This window comes from Choloepus didactylus, chromosome 3 (genome assembly GCF_015220235.1).
Source record: "Choloepus didactylus isolate mChoDid1 chromosome 3, mChoDid1.pri, whole genome shotgun sequence".
In the NCBI taxonomy this organism is placed as follows: domain Eukaryota; kingdom Metazoa; phylum Chordata; class Mammalia; order Pilosa; family Megalonychidae; genus Choloepus; species Choloepus didactylus.
The window spans coordinates 17,890,905-17,912,175 of record NC_051309.1 but is presented as its reverse complement, the minus strand read 5'-3'; the positions used below and the strand labels follow the sequence as shown (position 1 = coordinate 17,912,175).

Here is a 21,271-nt window from a genome sequence, read left to right as displayed (position 1 = left end):
AGCAGAATTCTCACAACTTTTTATCATCAGCTATGAGGAAGCTGGGTACTTGCTTAGGATCCCGTTATATGTTCCCAGCCAAAATGAGCAAAGCATTCTTTAGAAACGATGGTAGTAAGGACTGTTAAATCTAGTTCCGTGACACTAGATATAACATTCCTTTTCCAATGGTAGATAAAGCGAAGTCTCTTACAAATATCAAATATATAGTCTTGTAAACTTTACTGCATCTTATAATATATACTATAAAATCTATAAAATCAGTATATAAACATGGAAAAGTTATATAAAAGAGAAATGGGGATTCCCTGCTTCTCACCATCCCTCCTCACCTCGGCAGTTTTTAAGGCCCTATTCTTTTTATAGACCAAGAAAGAGCCAAGTGTTGAGACAGAATATATGAAGCAACAATATGAAGATGACCTACGTAAAATCAAACATCAGACAGAAGAGGACAAGAAACAGCTCAGAGACCAGCTAGTGAAGCGACTGGAAGACTTGGTAAAGAAGCACACAGTGGAAATCAAGTCAGTTCGCTCTTCTGTGGAGGCTGAAAGGAAGAAGCTGCAGAAGGTAAGATTTCCTTTGATAGATACAGGGTGCTTAAAACAACAGAAATGTACTCTCACAGTTCTGGAAGGTAGAAGTTGGAAAGCAAGGTGTTGGCAGGACTGTACTCCCTCTGAAGGAGCCTTCCTGGCTTCCCAGCTTTTTCCTAGCTGCTGATGATTGCTGACCTGCCTTGGTGTTTCTTGTCTTGCAGACACATCTTTCTAACCTCTGCTTCCATTTTCACATGGCATTCTCCCCTATGTGTTTATGAGTCCAAAATTCCCTCTTCTTATAAGGGCATCAGCATTTAGATTAGATTAGGGCCCATCCTAATCCAGTGACCTCATCACAACTGGATTACATCTGCAGAGACCCTATTTCCAAATAATGTCATATTTACAGATACCTGGGGTTAGGACTCAAACATGTATTTTGTGGGGTACACAATTCAACTTAGTACAGCTACTGCTCTACTTCTTTTTCCTTTTCTCTACTTCCTTCCTTTCCTCTTTTATTCCTTGTTTCCTTTCTTAAACATTTACTGAGGTCCTGCAGCATACCATATCTGTGCTAGTACACACGGATGAAAGACACAGTCCTTGCTCAAAGGGAGTACACAGTCTTTTAGGGTAGACAGGGAGGCACCCCTGAGATCATGAAAGAGTAGCACCTGGAGTCTTTCACCTAGGTCAGGATTGTTTCATGTGAGTATGGAACTTAGGAAAATTCAACTCGGCTCACTCACCAAAACCTGACAGAAATAACATGAACCAAAAACTCACTACTGAAGATTGTGGGAAGATGGTGGAGTAGGGTGCTCCAGGAATCGGTTCCTCCACCAAAACAACTATTGAACTGGCAATAATTGCCAATTCCTCTCTGAATGAAGGATTTTGAAACTCTGGAGCCTGGTGGACCACTATGCAGCATGCAGGGAAGAGCTACAGGAAGAGGCTTGTAAAGTGCAGTAAATATTGGTGAATTTCACCCTCTGTGCACCCCCACACTCCCCATTCCCCAACCACGTGGCAGGCAGCAGTGGGAACTGCAGTGCCAGAATGGGCTAAAAGGACCTAGCCCTGTAAAATCCAAGGTAAGGAGGGGTGGGCTGTGAGCTGATTGCTGATCACTGCTTTAGATTAGCTACTTCAGATCACTGGGGCGGGGGTGGGACAGCTCTGAGCACAGCCATTGTTTGAACCCTCCTTGGACAAAAGTGCAAAGGAGTCTTAAAGAAGCAGTACCTTTTTTTTTTCCTTCTTTCTCTCCATTCCCTGAGTGGGAGCAAAAAATAGTTTGTAAAAGTCACAGACTGATGGCTCTAGCCCTCAACAACATCAACAGCAACAATAAAAATACCTAGGAATCTTAGAGGAATAGGAGAACTAGATATCCAGAGTTATAACAACATAATACTTAGACCCCAGCTCTCAACAAAAAATTGCAAAACACACAAAGAGAAGCAGGAGGAGTGACATCATCAACATGGTAACATAGTGAAAACTCCTCTCCTGATATTCAATGAAAAAAGGACAATTCTGAATGGTTTGAATTTCTGGAGGAGGATATAGACTGGAGAAGGGCCCTGCAGATGCCAAATTGAGAAAGAGAAGAAATATTAGGTAGGAATCTTCTGTCCTGGACCAGCCAGCCCTCTCCACTCCCCTGATTTGGTCTCCATTTGGGAAAGGCACAGAATCAGGGGGTGGGAACCCTTCTATCAGGGGCACAGATTTTAAATACTCTCACAGCAGTGACACATACCCCCACTGTTTAAAGATCTGAGGGACAGAGGAGGACATTTCAAGACCCAGATCAGTGAGGGACAAAGACACTGAGAAAACACGGACAGACACTGTGTTTCCAGCTCTGGGTCTGGAAACCTGTCCCCCACCCCTGAGGGAAGCAGCAGCTGGCAGCCATTTCCTTGCCTTGGAGATGGCTGGAGTGCTCGGTCACCTGAGGGAGTCCTCTGCCACAGATGTAACCCCACACTGAGCTGGCAAAGTGAGGGCATAGGAATCCCACAGTTTCAACTCACCTGTATGCACCCTGTGCTCAGAGGCAAAGCAGCCTCTGAAGACAATTAAGTTACTGAACAATGCCACCTGCTGGACAGTCTAGAAAGTGCAAGGGAAGCAGAGCACCACTGGAAGCCAGCAGATTGTGTATTACAACACAGAGAACTGGCAGGTTGCCCAGTGCCTACCTCCCATCCCTGTGACAGGCCATGGTGGGTGTCCGATTTGGGGGTAAGATGGGGAGGCAGAGCCAATCTGACAACTGGCCAGTGAGAGAAACAAAGAAATAAAGATATTAAAAAAAAAAAAAAACTAACAGGAAAACCCAAGGCAAAAGAGAGAAAACAACCTCCAGAATAAACTAATCAAGAAAATCAGATCCCTAGACAGCAAAAAATCATGAACCACACCAGGAAACTTGGCCAGTCTAAGGAACAAACCAGCACATCAACTTAGATTCAAGAGGTGAAACAACTAATTGACAATATTCAAACAAATCTTCTAAATAAAATCAATGAGTTGAAAGAAAATGTGTCAAAAGAGATGAAGAATATAAAGAGACACTGGATGATCATAAGGAAGAAGTTGTAAGCTTGAAACAACAAATGGCAGAATTTATGGGAATGAAAGGTACAATAGAAGAGATGAAAAACACAATGGAGAAATACAACAGCAGACTTGGAGAGGCAGAAGAGAGGATTCTGAACTAGAGGACATGACATCAGAAATCCTGCACACAATGGAACAGATAGGGAAAACAATGGAAAAATATGAGCAGGGGCTCAGGAAACTGAAGGACAACATGAAGTGCATGAATATATGTGTTATAGGTGTCCCAGAAGGAGAAAAGAAGGGAAAAGGGGTGGAAAGAATAATAGAGGAAATAATCAATGAAAATTTCCTAACTCCCTGAAAAAAATTAAATTACAGGTCCAAGAAATACAGCATACCCCAAACAGAATTGATCCAAATAGACCTACTCCAAGACACTTACTAATCAGATTTTCAAATGTCAAAGACAAAGAGAATTCTGAAAGCAGCAAGAAAAAAGTAATCCATCACATACAAGGGAAGCTCAATAAGACTTAAGTGTGGATTTCTCAGTAGAAACCATGGAGGAGAAAGTCAAGACAATGAAAGACAAAAACTGCCAACCGAGAATCCTATATCCAGCAAAACTGTCCTTCATAAATGAGAGAGAGTTTAAAATATTTACAGATAAACAGACACAGAGAGTTCATGAACAGGAGACCTCCTCTATATGAAATAGTAAAGGGAGTGCTACAGAAAACAGGATAGAGAGTTTGTAGAAGAGTTTAGTTATGAAGACACCAGGAGATAGAAAGAGGGTAAAGATCAGGCATTTGATGCTGAAGGTGTACCAAATGTTCAACAGGATTGACTGTATAGATCCAGAAATGGATGGCACAATACTGGGTGATGGTAGCACAATATTGTAAGTACACTGAACAAAGATGATTGTGAGTAGAGTTGAAAGAGGAAGGTTAGGAGTATGTAGGACAAAAGAAGGAAAGATAGAAGATAAGGACTGGGACTGTATAACTTAGTGAAACCTAGAGTGGTCAATGATTGTGATTAAATGTACAAATGTAAGACTGGTATTACATGAGGGAGAACAAATGAATGTCAACTTTGTGAGTTGTTGAAAATGGGGTGCTATTGGGGAAAAAATACAATCAATGCACATTAGAGTCTATAGTTAAGAGTAACATTGTAATATGCTTCCATTAATTGTCACAAAGGTAATATACCAAAACTAAATGCTATAAGAGGGGGATATAAGAGAGGGGTATAGGATTCTTGGTGTTGGTGGTGGTGTCTGACATTTTTATTGTATTGTATTTTTTTTCTTTTGTTGCTTTTTAGTTGTCATTTTCTTTCTCTTTTTTCTTCTTTCTTTTTTCTTTTTTCTTTTTACTCCTCCTTTCTTTGAAGAAATGGAAATATAGATAGTGGTGGTAAATGCATAACTATGTGATTGTACCAGGAACCTTTGATTGTTCACTTAGGAGGGACTGTATGGTGTATGAATAAAACTGTTTAAAAATAAACAGGGGTACAAGTGTTAGAGAAAATGTGGAGAAAGGGATGAACCTAATCACTGTTGGTGGGGAAGTAGAGTGGTGCAGCCCATCTGGAAGACAGTGTGGTGATTCCACAGGAAGCTAAGCATGGGGTTGCCATATGGTCCTGCAACCCCATTATTGGGTATATACTTGTTTTCTGGTTTGCTAATGCTGCCGTTATGCAACATACCAGAAATGGATTGGCTTTTATAAAGGGGGTTTAATTGGTTACAGAGTTACAGTGTGAAGCCCATAAAGCATCCAAGGTAAGGCATCAACAATCAGGTACCATCACTGAAGGATGGCCATTGGTGTCCAGAAAACCTCTGTCAACTCAGAAGGCATGTGGCTGGCATCTGCTCTGGAGTTCTGGTTTCAAAATGGCTTTCACCTACGACGTTCTTCTCTAGGCATCTGCTTGCTACTGGCTTATGTTCTCCAAAATGTCTCTGTAAGCTGCAGCTCCTCCAAAATGTCACTCTCAGTTGCTCTGAGGTCCTTCTGTCTGTGAATTCCTTTATATGGCTCCAGTGATCCAATTAACACCCACCCTGAATAGGCATGTAACACCTCCATGGAAATTATCCAATCAAATGTTTCACTCACAGTTGATTGAGTCACATCTCCATGGAAACACTCAATCAAAGGATTCCAATCTAATCAACACTAAATACATCTGCCCCCACAAGATTGCATCCAAACTGGCACATTCTACCCCCTGGACCCCAAAATGACATGATCTTTTCATATACAAAATACATTCATCCCATCACAATATCACAGAAACTTAAATCATTTCAGTAACAATAGTTAAGTTCAAGATCCCATCAAAATCAGTTACATGCGTGGTCTGTCCTAAGGCATAATTTTCCTTTAGCTGTGGACCTGTGAAACTTAGAACAAGTTATCTGCTTCCAATATACAAAGCAGGGACAGTCATAGGATAAACATTCCCATTACCATAAGGAGAAACTGAAAGGAAAACAGGGTTTAAGGGACCAAAACAGTTCCTAAAACCCTCAGGGCAAACTCCCATTAGATTTCAAAGCCTGGGAATCATTTATAGAATGATGTTGTATCCTTGAGACTTGAGAGAGCGGTAGTCTAACCCTTCCTAAGGGCCTTTGCAGCAGCCTTTTTCTCTTCAAACGCTGGGGTGAGTTCTCCAACATATCCACACATTGGGGAGACCACCTTTTTCTCAGCCGCACCCTCCTCAGACATCTGGGTGCCACCGCGACTCTGCCTCTCCAGGGCAAAGGCTTTCCGCTTTCCGAGCAGTGGGGTGGTGGCCAGGCTCTCCCCTTTCCCCAGCGAATGTGCTTCACCCTCTCTGGGGCCTGGGGTGGCAGCACTCTTCCTGAGCATTGAGGTAGAAGGCCCGCTCTTGACCCCCGGGGCAAACTCACCCTTTCCACGTGTATGGGCTGCTCCACTCTCCCAGCCCAAGACCTCTTGACTCCAGACCTCAATCTTGATGGCTCTGTCTTTGAAGAAATTATTCCTTCAATTTGTTCCTTTTGCATTCCCTCCAGTCCAGACTGGCAGTGGCTCCGTCTATACAGATGTTGCAAAAATCTTGTTGGTTTGGCATGCAGTTTACAGGGGTCAAAACCTTCAGATAATAGGACTTTCCACAAACCCTTTCTGGATAACTCCATCTCCAATCCCGGCCATGAAATGGTCATCGGGTTCCATGTTTGGTTAAATCCTCACATGGGGCTGTAACTTCTGTGGTCTCACTTTTTGGAAGCCCAGAATTTTCCAAACTATCAGTTTCTGGTTTCTTTGTACCCAAGAGATCAATTCTCAGTTTATCTCTGTCCTGTCACATTTGACTATAAGCTGCAAGGAGAAGCAGACTACTTCTTCTATATTTAGCTTGGAGATCTCATCAGCTAAATATTCCAGGTCATTGCTTTCAAATTCTGCCTTCCATCCAACACCAGGACACAATTTTGCCAAATTCTCTGCCACTTTAAAACAAGGATCACCCTTCTTGCAGTTGGCAATAACGCATTCATCCTTTCTGTTTAAGGCCTCATCAGGAGTATCTTTTGAATGCATATTTCCACAAACAGTCTCTTCAAAGCAGTGTAGGCCTCTTCTATGAAGCTGCTCACAATTCTTCCGGAATCGTCCCCTTATCCATTTAAAAAGCCGTTCCAACATGATTGGTTTTGCAAACTCAGCAGCACCCCACTTCTCTGGTAACCAAAATCTGTTACAGTTGGCCAGTGCTGACATAATACATCCAAACTGGCACAACTTGGAAAAACTGAAAAGAGGAATATGAAAGGACATTTGCACAGTGGGCTTTATGGTGGCTGTATTCACAATTCGCAGCTGATGGAGGTGGCCTAAGGGTACATCATCTGATGAACAGAATTCCGAACTGTGGTGTATACATACAATGGAATATTGAGCTGCTACTAAAAGGAATGAAGTTGTGAGGTATGCAACTGGTGAATGGACCTTGAGGACAGTATGTTGAGTGAAATAAACCAGAATTGAAAAGACAAACGTTATGACACCTCATTAATATGGGCTAACTATAATGTGCAAACTCTGAGAGTTGAATCTGAGAGCATAGGTTATCAGGAGAAGGCGTATGGTAAAGATTCCTAGATTGTAAACTCTTACAGCAGTCACATGTGTTCCTGAGTTATAACGGTTATTTGTAAGTTCTGAGATGCTGAGCTCTTTGTGTATAACCTGGTCAGTCCCTGAAACTTGGGTATCTGTGTGACACCTGACACTCAGAGCCAGAGTCTGGCAGCTGTGAATGTCAGCATTACCCCATACAGCAAATGTTAAAGAGTGTGAAAAAGAGATCAGACTTAAAGTAGTGATGTGAATGAAATGGACTTGGTTTGGACTAAGGTAAATCAGACTAAAGAGTAAAGGATTATAGTGACAGTGTTTTAAAACTTCAACTGCTATGTGAGACCAAAGGAGGAGATGTTTATTAGGTATAAAATCTATATTTTTTGTAACACACTATATAATTTAACTTGTATGGTCAGTTTATTCAAACACCGTAATTACATGGAACTTCGAATAGGGAGTAAAATCTGCTTGGTTTGTACAGGTTAGTGTGAAGCCCCAATACATCCCAGAGTAATTTGGGCAGAGAATAAAAATGTATTTGCAAAGCCCCCTTGAGGGATGAGGGGGAAATGTGGAAATATTAAAGTTCCTCACCTGGAGAATTACTGATATTCTCACAAGCATTGGGGACTACCAATTTAGAGATCCGAGCCCTCGATCTTGGGGTTTGCCCTTATGAAGCTTGTCACTGCAAAGTAAAGGCTAAGCCTACTTAAAATGTTGCCTAAGAGTCACCCCCAGAGATCCTCTCTTGTTGCTCAGATGTGGCCCCTCTCTCTCTGTAAGCTCACTCGGTAGATAAACTCACTGCCCTCCCCCCATGTGGGACATGACTCCCAGGGGTGTAAATCTCCCTGGCAGCATGGGACATGACTCACAGGGGTGGGCTTGGCCCTGGTATCGTGGGATTGAGAAAGCCTTCCTCGACCAAAAATGAAAGAAAATAAAGTTTCAGTAGCTGAGAGATTTCAAATGGAGTCAAGAGTTTGTTCTGAATGTTATTCTTATACATTACACAGATATCCATTTTTAGTTTTTAGTGTATTGGGTTAGCTAGAAGGAAATACCTTAAATACCTTATACCTTAAACTGATGAACTGCAACCCAGTAGACTTAATTCTTGAAGATGATTGTATATAGCTTTTATGGTGTGACCGTGTGATTGTGAAAATCTTGTGGCTCCCACTCTCTTTATCCAGTGTATGGACAGATGAGTAGAAAAATAAGGGCAAAAGTAAATGAATTATAAGGAGGGGTGGAAGGGTATGGGATGTTTTTTGTTTTCTTTTTTACTTTAATTTTTATACTTTTTTTGTGGTAATGAAAATGTTCAAAAATTGATTGTGGTGATGAATGCACAACTATTTAATGGAACATTGAACAATTGATTATACACTGTGGATGCCTGTATGGTTTGTGAATATATCTCAATAAAATTGAATTAAAAAACAGAAGCAGGAAAGTATGGCCCATTCACAGGAGAAAAAGAATTTGCCAGAAATCATCCATGAGGAAACTCATGCATTGAAATGATTAGTCAAAGACTTTTTTGTTTTTTTAATGTCTGATCCTATTTATTTGTTACTCTTAGAAAATCTTATTTTTGACTGGACTCAGACTTAGAGATAGAAGCTCTCAGTGAGGACAGCCTCCATCTCTTAGCAGTCCATTCTTGGTGTTTTTCTTTGGCCTCCTTCATTCTTTTGGCCAAAAGTTTAGCACATTCTGTGGCCTCTTCCTTGTTTTCCTTAGTACGTTGTTTCTTCAGTATGCCAGCATTTATGTTTCAGGACACGTGGAGTAACAATATGCTGTGTCTTGTATGCTTTGGTCCTGGGTTTCTTACCTTCTTTGTTCAGGGACTTTCTCACAACATACTGGCATACATCTTCGTTAGAGAGATTGCAAAGTTTGCGGATTCTGCTATCTTTTTTGGGCCACAGGAGATGAGACACAGTAGTATCAGTCAGTCCAGAAATATCCTTCTCTCCTTTTTTTTACAATAACCAGGTTGAGAACACTCAGATTGGCATCCACAATGCAACCCCAAACAGATCTGCACTTTCTTTCCCAAGTTCTCCTTGATCTATAACAGGAATGCCCCTTACTCAGTAAGAGGCAGACAAGGCCATGGGTCAAGACACCCTGTTTCATGGGGAAACCTTGTTTGTTATTTCCAACAGTGATTTGGATGGACAGCATAACCCTTCCACTCTTCGCCGAGAGCATCAGCAGCAACTTCTGTGGCCATGTGCATCTCATAAAATGAATGAAGTTTGTGTTCATTATCTACTTCAATGAGCTTCTGGCAGCCAGTGGCTGGGAAGGAGACGTTCAGCTTCATGCTGAGGCAGCCGACCGCCTCCGAGGCACCAAGAAAAATAGCAAAGACTTTTAAATCAACTGTTTTGAATATGTTCAATGAGCTAAAGGAATCTGTATACAAAAAAATAAAGGAAATTAGGAAAATGTTGTCTGGCCAAAATAAAGAGATGGAAATTATAAAAAAGGAACCAAACAGAAATTTTGGAGCTGCAAAGTACAATAATTGAAAGGAAAATCACATTAGACAGATTCAACATCAGATTTGAACTGGCAGAAGAAAGGATAAGCAAACTTAAAGATAAGACCATTGAAATTACCCGGTGTGAGGAGCAGAAAGAAAAAATAATGAAGAAAAATGAAAAGAGCCTGAGGAACCTGTGGGATAACACCAAGTGGTCAACATATGCCATTGGAGTCCCTGAAGAACAAGGGAGAGAGAAAGGGGCATATAGAGTATTTGAAGAAATAATGTCTGAAAACTTCCCAAATCTGATGAAAGACATGAATATATATATCCAGGATGCTCAGTGAACTCCAAGCAGGATAAACTCTAGAAGATCTACACCACAGCACATTAGTGATATTGTCAAAGTCCAAAGCAAGAAAGAAGTTACTTCTCACATACAAGTTGTCCCCATTAAGATAAAGGGCAGATTTCTCATCAGAAACCATGCTGGCCAGAAGACAGTCATGGTGTGCCGGTTTGCTAATGCTGCCGTTATGCAAAATACCAGAAATGGATTGGCTTTTATAAAAGGGATTTATTTGGTTACAAAGTTACAGTCTGAAGGCCATGAAAATGTCCAAATGAAGGCATCAACACAAGTATATCTTCACCGAAGGAAGGCCAATGGCATCCAGAAAACCTCTGTTAGCTGGGAAGGTACGTGGCTGGCATCTTCTGATCCCAGGTTGTGTTCCACTCTCAGCTCCTGTGCTTTATTCCAAGTGTCTCTCTTGGCTGCAGCCTTTCTGAAGTCCTTCTGTTTCTGAACTTTTATAGGGCTCCAGTAATTAAAGACCCAAGCTCAATGGGCGGTGCCACACCTCCATGGAAATAATCCCATCAACAGGTCACACCCTACTCAAAGGTGTTACTAGTCACATCTCCATGGAAACACTCAATCAAAAGGTTCCAATTAATAAAAACTAATACCTCTGCCCCCACAACATTAAAGAATATGGCTTTTTCTGGGGGACATAAGATATTAAAACCAGCACAGATGGCATGTTTAAAATCCTTAAAGAAAAATCTGTCAATGAAGAATTCTATATCTGGCAAAATTATCTTTCAAAAAGGAAGGAAAAATTAACACATTTACAGATAAACAAAAGCTGAAAGAGTTCATTACCAGAAGATCTGCCCTACAAGAAATGCTAACAGGAGTCCTTCAGGCTGAAATAAAAGGACACTAGACAGTAACTCAAAGCCATAAGAAGAAATAAAGAACATCAGAAAAGGTAACTATACGGGTTATAAAGTCCTGTGTTATTGTACTTTTAGTTTGTAACTGCTCCCCTTGTCGTATGACTTAACAGGCAAATGTGTAAAATAACATATTAAATCTATGTTAATGGGCATTCAACGTATGAAGATGTAATCAAAGACAATAATATGAAGGGGGAGGGAAGGAGATATATAGGAGTGGAGAGTCAGTATACTACTGAAAGAAACTATGTTGGTACTAGACGAACTAGGTGCTTACTAGTTTAAGATGTTACTTGTAGTTACAAAGGTAACCACAAAGAAAATATACATGTAAAGAAGAGGAAAAAAAAGGGACTCAAAACAAAAAAGCAATTAAATACAAAAAAGGCAGTAATGGAGCAATTGCAATGGATTTTTAGATTTTACATTGAAAGCACAAACAGCAAAAGAAAAATAGATAAATTGTGCTTCATCAAAATTAAAAACTTTTGTGCATCAAAGGACATTATCAAGAAAAGTGAAAATACAACTTACGGAATGGGAGAAAATATTTGAAAACAATATATCTGATAAGGGTTTAATATCCAGAATAAAGAACTCCTTTGACTGAACAACAAAAAGACAAACAACCCAATTTCAAAATGGATCAAATATTTGAATATCAAAGAAGATATTCAAATGAGCAATAAGTATATTAAAAGATTCTGAACATCATTAGCCATTAAAGAGATGCGAATTAAAACTACAAGGATATACCACTTAACTCCCACTAGAATAGCTATTATTTGAAAAAAAAAAAAAAAAAACAGAAAATAAGTGTTGGCAAGGATGCAGAGAAATAGGAACCAGTGTACATTGTTGTTGGGAATAAAATATGGTGCAGCCACTGTAGAAAAGTTTGGTAGTTCCTCAGAAAGTTAAACAAAGAATTACCATATGACCAGGCAATTGCACTCCTAGATATATACTCAAAAGAATTGACTCAGACAGAGAATTCTATACTAATATTCATCACAACATAATTCACAGTAGCCAAAAAGACGAAGCAACCCAAGTGTCCATCAGCAGATGAATGAATAAACAAAATGTGGTATATTCATACAATGGGCTATTATTCAGTTGTAAAGAAAAAGTGAAGTGCTGGTACATGCTACAACGTGGATGAACCTTGAAGACATCATGTTTAATGAAATAAACCAGACATAAAAGGACAAATATTTTATGATTTCTCTTATACAGAATACTTAGAATGAGCAAATTCATAGAGACAGAAAGCAGAATAGTGGTTACCAGGGGTGGCAGGAATGGGGACTGGGGAGTTAGTGCTAAGTAAGTATGAGTTTTGGTTTCAGACAATGGAAATAGTCTGGAAACCAATAGTGGTTAAAGTTACACAGTATCATCAGTGTACTTAATGTCAAAGAATTGTCCACTTAAAATGGATAAAATGATTTTTATGTATACTTTACCACAATTGGAAGCAAATTAATTATTAAATAATTAACTGAAAAATTTTAAAACTAGACTCAGAGACACAACGGCCACATATGGGCCTAATATGGAATCATACAAACCAACCGCAAAGAGATATTTTGAGATCATCAGGGAAATCTAAATATAGAGTGGGGATTAAAAGATATTAAAGAATTACTTTTTATAAAATATAAACTCAGTACTGGCAGACTGCCTGGGTTCAAATCCCAACTCTGCCACCCTCTAGCTTCGAAGCCACAGCACCCCCTCCCCACCCTGAGGGAAATTCTTTGTACCTCAAGTTCCTCGTTTGTAAGACAGGCTGATAATAATAGCACCTCCTTGAGTGGTTGGGAGCATTCACTGAGGTAATTCATGTGGAAAAAAAGGTACCTGGGACATCATAGGCACGAGGTAGATGCAGGTAATTAATCAGTGGCGTGTCAATGTGAGAGAAGGTTCTTGGGTGGTGTGTGTGGTGCCACCCTCCTGCAGACAGACAGGGCTTTCTGCTGAGAAGGAACACAAAGCCTCATCTCTTGTGTTCACTGGGGAAAGCTAATAACATATGTGAAAGTCTTAGGAAAAGAATGAGGATAAATCAGTTAGTTATTATAAGAAAGCCTCTTTATAATCCAAGAACCTGCATTATCATATTTAAGTCTTCACTGAAGGATCATCCTGTATCACTGAGGGTTCGAGTGTTGTGAGGTGGTTAAGAGAGGTAGCTCCTCCTTCAGTGTATGTTGAATAAATAAATGAAATAATGAGAGACCCAGTCTAGTCCAAGTCCTGACTCTTCCACTTTGCTGTGTGACCATGGGCAAGTCACCTACCCTCTCTGAAACCTGGTTTCTGAAATGGGGATAAATACTTCCTGCAAGGGCTTGTTGTATCGATTAAATAGGGTATATTATATCTAAACACTTAGTTCAATGCACAGCATGTAATAAAAGTTCAGTAAGTGGTAGTGACTATTAATCATCCTGAGCATGGAATGACATCATGTGGCATAACTATATTATTTAGAGTCTACTGTCCTCCAGACACATTAATATCTGAAAACACATGTAATCCTCCCAATAGTGTTACAGTGGGCATTCTTATGCCCATTTTAGAGATGCAGGAACCGAGGCTCAGTGATTTATTATAACCAGGCACGCAGATGGTGAGGGAAGGAGCTAAAATTCAGACCCGACATCCTGACTCGCTGTGTAGGAAGCTGTACTGAAACCATTTTCCTCAGAGCTGCAACCCTTGCCTAAACTCAGTCCTCAAACGGCCGAACGCTCTTTCCTTCCCGAGCCACAGTCATTGAAGAGATGGCAGCTCTCCCGGAGCCAACAGTTGGCCCTGGTAACCTGCTGGGAGAAGCTGTCTCTGAGTGTAAATACCATTTCAGCTTTCATCACAGGACACAAGTCCATATGGGGAGTGGATCTTGTAGAACTAAATTGTGTTTCCTCCTGGTTTTGTTTTTTGTTGTTGTTTTACTTTTGGCTCATTTCTATAAGCTGAGGATATAAATTAGGCCATGCAGGTAAGGGGAAAGTAAAGGCCTGAAGAGGCCTCAAATCTAGCATTCTTGGACTAAAAATAGGCATCATTTTCCCCTTTAGAGTTAGCAGTGCACTATTGCTTTGCACCCTTGAGTATGGGCATATTGGGTGTCCTTCTGAAGGCTACTATACCCTAAACAGGACCCTATTGGAGGTGGGCAGAGGTTGCAGTAGAAATGACCCAGAAGGCCAGACTTCCTTCCTTGTACACAGGACTGGATGATGTTTTCACTTAATCCTGAAGGACAGACAGAGTATACTTCCCGTATAGTATCTTTACTTATTCATTAGCGCTTGAGTATGTTGATTCCTAGGGAAGACATGGGAAACGAAGATTTACTGAGCACCTGCTGAGCTGGACAGTGGTTCTAGACACTATGGAATCCATGGCTTATTTGTATCACTTATGATGGCAAGCATCCCAAATCCACTTTGGGTAGGTTAGGCAGAAAAGAAATTTAGTAAAGCATCATGAGTAGTTCCATGGGAGACCAGGGACCTGGAGTTAGCAGCATCCCAGCTAGGAAATGCCCCAAATCATCTGCAGAACTGCTGAGGATACTTCTGCTGCCACCTTTTAGTGCAGACCTGCCCCTTACACAGCTGATACACCAACACGGGGCCCTGGGTGGTGCCCAAGAACTGTGCTGTCTAATGTGATAGCCACTAGGCATATGTGGTTATTTAAATTTAAATTAATTACAGTTAAATAAAACTAAAAATTCAGTTCCTCCATGATGCTAGCCACATTTCAAGTGCTCAGTAGCCATGTATGGCTAGTGGCTTCCATATTGGATCACACAGCTCAGAGGAATTAGTATTCATTAGCTGCATTATTATACTTCAGAACATTTCCGTCAGCATGGAAAGTTCTGTTGGTCAGGGTTGTTCTAGACGCCTGGCCTCACTGCCCCCTGGAAACTGCAATTGCCACCTCTTACCAGATTCTGTGACTCCTACTTGTACATATCATGAACTTCTGATTCAGAATCCAGGATGGGTGTGTCTGATTGGTGGAGCCTCGGTCATGTGCCCATGCTCTAGTTGCACGGAAGCCTGGGAAGGCAAGAGTCTGGCATTTTCAGGGTCCATGGTAGGGAGTCAGCTCTGATGCATCAGATGGAAAATTTCCCAAATGTCCAGGGTGGGTGGTCAGATGCTGGGCAGCCAAAAGGAATGACAACTCTCTACTAGATGATTAGAAATCCTCACCTCAGCCCTAAAGCAGGGGTCGTTTTCCCATTTCACAAGTGAAGTACCTGGGAAATTAAGTAACTTGATTTGAATGTGATTTTAATGTGAATTAAAATTAAAATTAATTCACATTAATTTTAATGTATATCAGGCCTGTCTGACTCCAAAGCCATCTACTAGTCCATGTGATATAAAGAACGCTCTTTGCCCTAGGCCTTGGGAAACCAGCCTTCAGGTCCTCACTCTGCCACTATCCATTTACTGCTTATTACCATTTTTTGGATACCTACTCAGTGTTTTGATCAATGCAGAATGTAGGAATCAGCCCTGTCCTCAAGGAGCTCGTAGTCTGGTAGTAGAGAAAAGACTTGTATACAAAAAAACACAGGGTCAAATCCGTGTGGAAAAAAAGATTGTACCCATGGGGAGCAATCTCAAACCTTAATTAAGTCAAACCTTAAATTAGTTGCCCCAACCCACTCTGAATCTGTTTTTTAAATAATAAATATGGATGAGAAGATTTTCTCAAAATTTTTCAAATTTTTATTTCCATCAACTCTAATACTCTGGGATATTAAGAAAAAGTTTGTCTAATTTCCAAGTATTTGGGATTTTACAGATATCTTTATGTTACTGGTTTCTGGTTCAGTTCTTTGTGATCAGAGAAGAGACTATCATTTCATTCCTTTTAAATATGTTGAAGTTTGCTTCATGGCCCAAATATGATCTACCTCGATGAATGTTCCATGTGCACTTGAGAAAAATGTGAATTCTGCTGCTGTTACTTAGGACAAGTTGGTTGATAGTGTTGCTTGAGTCTTTTATGTTCTTATGACTCTCTCTACTTGTACTGTTCGTTACTGAGAGGAATATGGAAATTCAAATTAAAATTGTGAATTTGTCCATTTCTCTTTCAGTTCTATCAGCTTATGCTTCACGTAAATTGAAACTTTTTTTATTAGGTGCATGTAGGATTCTTATGTTCTCTTGATGAATTGACCTTTATATTGTTTTTGAAAGATTCCTTGTCCTGAACTCTACTTTGTCTGATAAATATAGACATTCAAGTTTTCTTACAGTTAGAGTTGTGTGGTCTATTTTAATCAATCCTTTTACTTTGAACCTATCCATGTCTTTCTCTTCAAAGTGCTTTTGTAAAGATAAACAACTGATAGTTGGGTCTTGTTTTTATTATGGTTACTTATAGTTATTGGTTATACTTATTTTATTGCCTTTTGATTAATTTTAATTACTTTTTAGTGACTTCCAGATCATTTACATATAATGCAATTACAAATATGGCTCACTAAGTTTGCCGTCTTGCTATTTTTTCTACTTGTCACATCTGTTTCTTTTCTTTTCTCATCTTTTGCTGTTTATTATAGATTCACTGAGTGTGTTGAGAATATCCCATTGTATCTCCATTATTGACTTATTAGATATGCTTTTTTGGTATTGGCTGTTTTAGAATTTATAATATGCATCTTTAATTTATCACAATCTGTCTCCAAATAATATTTTACAACTTCACATACATAAACCTTACAACAGTACATTTCCATTTCGTACCCCCGTCCTTTGTGCAATTGTTCTCATACCTTTTACTTCTATATAAGTTATAAAATCCACAGTACATTGTTTTCTATTTGCTTAAACAGTAATTATTTTTTGGGAAAAATTTTAAAATAAAAATTTTTTTATATTTTTCTTATGTATTTACCATTTCTGCACTTTAGTAGATTCAAGTGTCCATCGAGGCTCATTTTCCTCTGGCCTGAAGAACTTCTTTAACATTTCTTGTAGGGTAAGATGGCACAAAGCAAATTCTCTTGGCTTTTATTTGTCTGAAAATGTCTTTGTATTCCTTACATTTTTGAAGGACAATTTGGCTGAATATAGAATTCTAGGTTGACAGGGTTTTTTTTTTTTTTCCGTTTCAGCTCTTCAAAGTTGTCATTCACCATCTTCTCATTTGTATTTTCTTCTGATAAGAAATCAGCAGGCCATTCAACCTGATATCCCCCCTCCCCACCCCCAAGACTGTGTCTGTTTTTCTCTGGCTGCTTTTAAGATTTTCTCCTGAATACCAGTTTTCAACAATTTGATTGATATGTTGCAGTGTGATTTTCTTTGGGTGTATTCTGCTTGGGGTTCATTGCATTCCTTGGACCTATGAGTTTATTGCTTTCATCTCAAATTATTTCTTCACTTTTTCCTGTCTGCCTCAAAGAATCATTTAGGCTCTGTTCTTTACATTCACCCTTCTTGTCTCAGTTTGGATTCAGTTTCTGTTACTGTATCTGTACTCATCTTTTCTTCTTTATCATCTAATCTTTTTTTAATCCCATTTAGTAAACTTTTCATTTCCATTATCATATATTTCAGCTCTAGAAATTCCATTTGATTCTTTATTATAGTTTCCATTTCTTCCTTCATTATGTTCATCTTTTCCTTTAAATTTTGAGCATATTTTGTAATTTCTCTTTTTCAATAATGTAACAATCTCAATGTCCAGCACCCAATCAAAATTTAGTAAAAATCCAAAAAAGCAGAAAAAAATTAGTCAACAGAAAAAGATCCAAAAATGACATTAAAAGAGACATTAGGATTTTGTTTTATTCCTTTTGAGTGCTGAATTTTATTTTAGCAGGCAGTTAAATTACTTTCAAATCAGCTCAATCCTTTCTAGGATTGTTTTTATGATTTATTAGGATGGATCTTGAGTAATCTTTGCTCGAGTGTTACTTTAGCCCTACTGCCGAGGTGTGACCCTTCTTTGTGTCTACAGAATGCCCCAGGGTTGATTCGTGTTAGTTTGATTCCTAATGATTCATTCTGAATGGGCCTTTAGGCTTTTTACTGGATGAATATTTCTATACTATGAACTTTACTGTAAATAGCTTTCTTCATGAAGAAATTCAATATGCTTTCCTTTAAAACCCCAACTGAAATCTCTGCTTGATAATTCTCTGTGACTGCCCAATTGTCCTCTCACAGTGGATCCTTCATATGCTGGTCGCCAGTGTTTTTTCTTGAATTACCTGTAATTGTGGGACAATTTGGACAAGGAAGCAGAAAACAGGTGTGAGTCCTGCTTTTACCTCTCATCAGCCAAGGGACTTCCTTAATGTAAAATGGGTGCAAGAAAGCCTGTTTTCTTGGATTTCATGAGGACTAAGTGACAACAGAATTTGTGGAATTACTCTACCAGTTCTGTAAATTAATGGAAACCTCTTCCAGGTCTGGGATGCAGCAATTTATATATTTAGAAGCCTTGGTCCCCTTCTGTTTCCTCGTCTTCTTGTCTTTGTAGTTGTTTTTCTCTCTTTCCGAGTTAGGAGAATATTAAAGCTTGCTGCTGAAATCCTCAAGGTCACTTTGGGCTGAGCTGGAAATGGGCATCCTTCCTTTTCATCTGAATTCTCCAGTGACACAGAACTGTTTGTTTTCTGACAGCAAAACACATTATTCTGCACATGAGATGAAGCTTACTAATGCCAAAAAGTGCTGCTGAAATCAGTTATTTCCATCTCTGGAGGGATTTTTTTCATTTTAGGTCAATTTGCCAAGGCAACAACTGAAGTTGATTGATTATACATACTGTAGGAAGTCAGGCAGGACAAAATTAGAAATAGCCATTCCTTTGTACTAACAATCTTTATCCCAGGGGATTTTCACTGTCCTGGTACTCAGAACATGCCTCAGCAGAGTTAGGGATTTTTTGGTCTATGTCAGTAAGCACGTTAACCAGAACTTTCTGTTCAATAAAAGTTTCTATGGACAAAGTGAATGAAGTAAGAAATCAGAATTTTTGCTGAAGAGATCAACTTGTTTCTAAGGGTTGCTTAAGTTATCTTAAGTTGCTTGGAACCGGAGGATCATTTATTTATTGTCCTTAGAAAATGAACTCTTGAAAAGCAACCAGCCCTGCAAAAAGGAGGGTCACAGATTTACTGGAGAGACTATGCATGCGCTAAGTATCTGTGTCACGCTTTTCTTCTCTTTTAAATGATAGGCCCTGGGGACAGTGCCAAGGGCCACTTGCCTGGCCTGGGATTGGCCCCACAGAAAGTGTAAAGAGTCATCTGTGTGATCAGCAGCAGCATCTTTTCAGATGCTCAAGTCAGAAACCCAGGATCCAAGCATAACCTCTCTCACCCCTCACTTTGAACCATCCATCTGGCCTATTAATTCTGCTTCTGCATTGGACCCGAAATCCCTCCAGTTCCCTCTCTCCTCAGTGCTACCATGCTAATCCAGTCAGCCACCATTTCTCAATGGGCCATACAGTGGCCTTCCTCCTCCCCACTTCATCTAATCCGATCTCCAATCCAGGCTGATCTTCCAAAAACCCAACTTTGGTTTCAAACTCCCCCTTGGCTCCACGTCATCTTCACATTATAGTTGAAATCTCTTAACCTGGTTTTTTAGCCCTTATAGGGTTGAATTCCTATATTCCTCTCCAGCCTTATCCTGCTCCTCTCCCCTTTAGCCATATTTTTTCTTAGTTCTGCACTCATTCCATGCTCTGTGCTTTCTGGGCCTTTATGCATAACATCCCCTTAACTGGGAGCACTTTTCTCCCCACTCCCAAATCCACCTGTCTAGTTCCTACTGACCCCATAGATCTCAGTTTGACCACCACTTTCTCCCACATTTCTTCCCTGTCTTGCCGAGTGATGCTGTTGTCTGATCACACAGCACCCCCTGTACTGCACCTGCCTTGGCATAGAACTTATCACACTGCGATGTGATGGCCTCTTTACCATGTGTCTCCCCACTGGCCTCCCTTGCAGTGGAGTGCTGGAGCCAGCTCTTACTGGCTTACAGGAGATGAACATTGCATCTCTTCCCAACTCTGTGTCCAGTGACATTACTTTGTAGCTTGAAATAGGCCTGGTAGGAGGTAGATTTTACGCCATGGAAATCAACAAATGCTACAAATTGGTTTATTGTTTTTTTTAACTCTTTTTGAAAGCTGGCTATTAAACATTGGCCAGCACACCACTGACTATATTCCCAGCCCTTTCATGGTACTGGGCATATTCTAGATGTTTAGTAAATATCGGTTGGTTGAATGAATAGATGAACAATTGAATAAGTGACAGGTTTCCTATTGACCTCAGATCAGCCCCCATCACACAAGCCTTTGCCCCTCACATTCCTGCATGTCATCTCAAGTGCATCCCACTCCTCTGAAATAGAACATGGCTCTGGTTCCTGCAGATGTACCTCTGGCTTCTCCACCCCGCTTTGGGGAACATCTCGGACCTACCCACAGGGGAATCCCTCTGCTTCCCTCTAGCAGAGGTGCGAAGACCTTCCAGCCAGGCATTTATCTGCACTAGGTGCCCCATTTTCACAACAGAGCAGTCATCCCTACCTGAGTTCAAATCTGGACTTTTGATTGCATGATCATGGACAAGTCATTCAACGTCTTTAAGCTTCATTTCTTCATCTGAATAAGATTTAGTAATAGCTTATAAGGTTGTTGTGGGATCAAAGAGCTGATTTGTGTAAAATGCCCAGCAAATGGTAAACACTCAGTAAATGTTAGCTGTTCTTATTATATCTGTCTACCCTCAAAGCATGTAGGTCCATACTCTATTGGCAGAACAGAAGAACCGCACTCCAAAGAACTCTCAGATTCATAGGAAATGCTGGAGCGTACTAGGTCTTGGTTCTTGAACCTCCCCTTGCCTTTATTCTCTCTCTCTCTAGCTTTTCTCACTCAAATGCATGGCTTAAGAAAACATTCGGTGTGCTGGTAACTCCAAAATTTAGGCCTTCAGCCCAGAATTCTCTCCTGAATTCCAGGTCCATATATCCAACTACCTACTTAGATGTCCAACAGATGTACTGAACTGAACATGTCCGAAACAAGCTCCTCATACTGTCCCTGCTCCTTCCTCCATCCTCTCTGTCTCAGTTAACAACATGCTCACATCAGAAACCTTGGTGTCATCTTTGATTCCTCTATTTTCAACTCTCCATTCAAAATATATCCAGAATTTCCACACT

The 21,271-nt window shown here is 40.1% G+C and overlaps 1 protein-coding gene across 1 annotated transcript in view; it reads left to right on the top strand.

Annotated features, from left to right (window-relative positions):
- Nucleotides 1-21,271, top strand: part of FAM184B (family with sequence similarity 184 member B) — a 116,830-nt gene that overhangs the window by 37,191 nt on the left and 58,368 nt on the right. The window contains exon 5 of the mRNA XM_037831410.1: nucleotides 367-573. Within this exon, the coding sequence (XP_037687338.1) occupies nucleotides 367-573 (207 nt within the window). The remainder of the gene's footprint in view (nucleotides 1-366; nucleotides 574-21,271) is intronic.